The sequence below is a fragment of the Ovis canadensis genome, chromosome 17, assembly GCF_042477335.2.
Source record: "Ovis canadensis isolate MfBH-ARS-UI-01 breed Bighorn chromosome 17, ARS-UI_OviCan_v2, whole genome shotgun sequence".
NCBI classification, from domain to species: Eukaryota; Metazoa; Chordata; class Mammalia; order Artiodactyla; family Bovidae; genus Ovis; species Ovis canadensis.
Window position 1 is genome coordinate 65119319 of NC_091261.1, and position 2716 is coordinate 65122034.

Here is a 2716-nt window from a genome sequence, read left to right on the forward strand (position 1 = left end):
TTATAAGTTTGTAATAAAATTACGAATATTAATTTATTCATTCAACAAACATCTATTGAACATCTGCTATGTGTCAAGAACTGTTGAAATGCTGGGACTACAATAGGGAATGTTGGATCCTGCCCTCAGGGAGCTCTCATTATATAACAATGGGAATCCAGGGGGACTTCCTGGAGGGAAGGATTGAGTTAGTGCCAAAGGATGAATAGGAGTTGGGAGGACTGGGAAAGAAAGAAAACATGTGAGGATGGGTATGTAGGAGAGTATTCCAAGGAAAAGTCCTAGGGTAGGAGGGGGCCTTGCACATATGTGGCTGAAATGGGGAGAGTGAGGGAAAGAGTGGAGGAGAGAGGCTGCAGAGGTCACATGGGACCAGATCACATGAGGCCTGGTAGGCTGTTGGCCTTTATGTTGAGTGAGAAGGAGCTCCTGGAGGGTTTTGAATAGGGAAGCATCAACTTATTCATGACATTGAGACCAGGGTGGTAGCAGGGGAGATGGAAAGGAGATGGCCTTGAGAGATTTCAAGGAAAATATTAATGAGTAGAGTAGAAGTGAAGTCGCTCAGTTGTGTCCAACTCTTTGCTACCCCATGGACTATGCAATCCATGGAATTCTCTAGGCCAGAATACTGGAGTGGGTAGGCTTTCTCTTCTCCAGGGCATCTTCCCAACCCGGGGATTGAACCCAGGTCTTCCTCATTGCATGTGGATTCATTACTAATGGAGCTACAGGGAAGCCCAAAATATTAATAGGTAGGGCTTGAGGATAGAGTGGGCAAGGGAGTTGTCAAAGGTGATTCTTGACTATTTGGTTTCACCTCTATTTAATGAAATAGGGAGAGTAGGCAAGTGAAGCTGATTGTCGTAAAGTAACGGTTGATGTTGAGATATTACTGATACTCTTCTAGCATTGAAGGCTCTTTCGGACAGGCGACAGCCTACCTGCTTCCGCAGGTGCCTGGCTTTTTTTTCTAAACCAGTTATTCGAGTTTCTAGGTGATTCCCTCCCCTCTTCAGTTTTGTCCCGGTACGGTGGCTGAAGAGGCTCGTGTGAGGCGGAAGTACCGGGCGAGTGGGTATGAGCACCCGGGCCTGAGGTGCACGTGGCGCCGGTAGGAGCGAACATGTCTTTTCGGGGCGGAGGTCGCGGAGGATTTAATCGAGGTGGCGGCTTCGGTCGCGGCGGCGGCAGCAACAACCACTTCCGAGGTGGAGGCGGCGGTAATTTCAGAGGCGGCGGCGGCAGAGGAGGATTCGGACGAGGGGGCGGCCGCGGAGGCTTTAACAAAGGCCAAGACCAAGGACCTCCAGAACAAGTAGTTTTATTAGGAGAGTTCCTGCACCCTTGTGAAGATGACATAGTGTGTAAATGTACCACAGATGAAAATAAAGTACCTTATTTCAATGCTCCAGTTTATTTAGAAAACAAAGAACAAATTGGAAAAGTGGATGAAATATTTGGACAGCTTAGAGATTTTTATTTTTCAGTTAAATTATCAGAGAACATGAAAGCATCTTCCTTTAAAAAATTACAGAAGTTTTATATAGACCCATATAAGCTGCTGCCGTTGCAGAGGTTTCTACCTCGACCTCCTGGTGAAAAGGGACCTCCGAGAGGTGGTGGCAGGGGAGGTCAAGGAGGAGGAAGAGGCAGAGGTGGCAGAGGTGGTAGAGGTGGTGGTTTTAGAGGTGGAAGAGGAGGAGGAGGTTTCAGAGGAGGAAGAGGGGGTGGTGGTTTCAGAGGAAGAGGACATTAAGTGTAACAGTTGACAGAAACTTCACCAGTTGACTTCTGCATTAACCTCATAATCTACTTCAGTGGATCAGAAACTTGTTTCTTGAGCAAATTTTGAAGAACTGGTCTTTTTAGGACAGTGGAGCTAAAATGTCAACGTCACGCAAAAATGAGTGCGGCAGAACAGGCAACTTTGCTTCAAAAGAGTATGAATAAGTGTTTTAACATTTTGTACAATGTTCGGAACTTTGTGGGTGTTTAATAAAGGGACAGCTTTTAATTGGAGCATATTTGAATTTTGTAAATAAAGTGTTTTATTTCTTTAAAAAAAAAAATGAAATAGGGATAGAGCAGAGGAAAATTCAAAAAAGTATTCTTGAGACCTTCATGCAGTAGCTTTATCAGAAAGAAGGGAGTAAGCAATAGGAAGGAACTCAGGCTTCCACCCTGTTACCAAGCTTTGGCTTGTATTTATTCTGGAAAGTTAACTGAATTAATTGGATCTCAGCACAATTATCTTAATTTACAGCATTAGGTAAAAATCTATAAATGTCAAGATGCAAAGTACAAAAGTGCAATGGGAATTATCAAAGAGACTACTGAATCTTCAGTATTCTCCCCTAACTGCCAAAGAGGTGTTTGAAGACTCGGAGGACTTGGCCCAGGAGTTATGGGACTAGAAAGGGAACTGGGCCTTGACCAAAAATGATGGAGACCATTTGTGTGCCAAGAAATCCCTGCACCCTTCTTGGTTACAAATAGGTAACCAGTTCTAAACATTCTGGTTACCTATTTTTCATTTTAATGTTTATCAAAATATTGCTGATACATTGATGAAAAAAATCAAACAGTCCTTTTATCTGTTCAGATTATACATGATAGCAAGTAACAGATGACCCAAATGCTGGTAACACAAAATACAATTTTTAAATTATTGTTTATAGCCAGAGGTCTAGAGGTAAGAAGTTAAGTGACTCAA

At 43.3% G+C, this 2716-nt stretch overlaps 1 protein-coding gene across 1 annotated transcript; it reads left to right on the forward strand.

Moving 5' to 3' along the window:
- The first annotated feature begins 848 nt into the window (after window positions 1-848).
- On the forward strand, window positions 849-2072 carry LOC138422947 (H/ACA ribonucleoprotein complex subunit 1). The gene has a single exon (XM_069558617.1). It carries the CDS (start codon window positions 1127-1129, stop codon window positions 1757-1759), a length of 633 nt encoding a protein of 210 aa, XP_069414718.1. The 5' UTR covers window positions 849-1126; the 3' UTR covers window positions 1760-2072.
- The last annotated feature ends 644 nt before the right edge of the window (window positions 2073-2716 follow it).

What these genes read in the sequence shown, in the direction of transcription:
- LOC138422947 (XM_069558617.1), top strand. Translation starts at nt 1,127, where the DNA reads ATGTCTTTTCGGGGCGGAGGTCGCGGAGGATTTAATCGAGGTGGCGGC.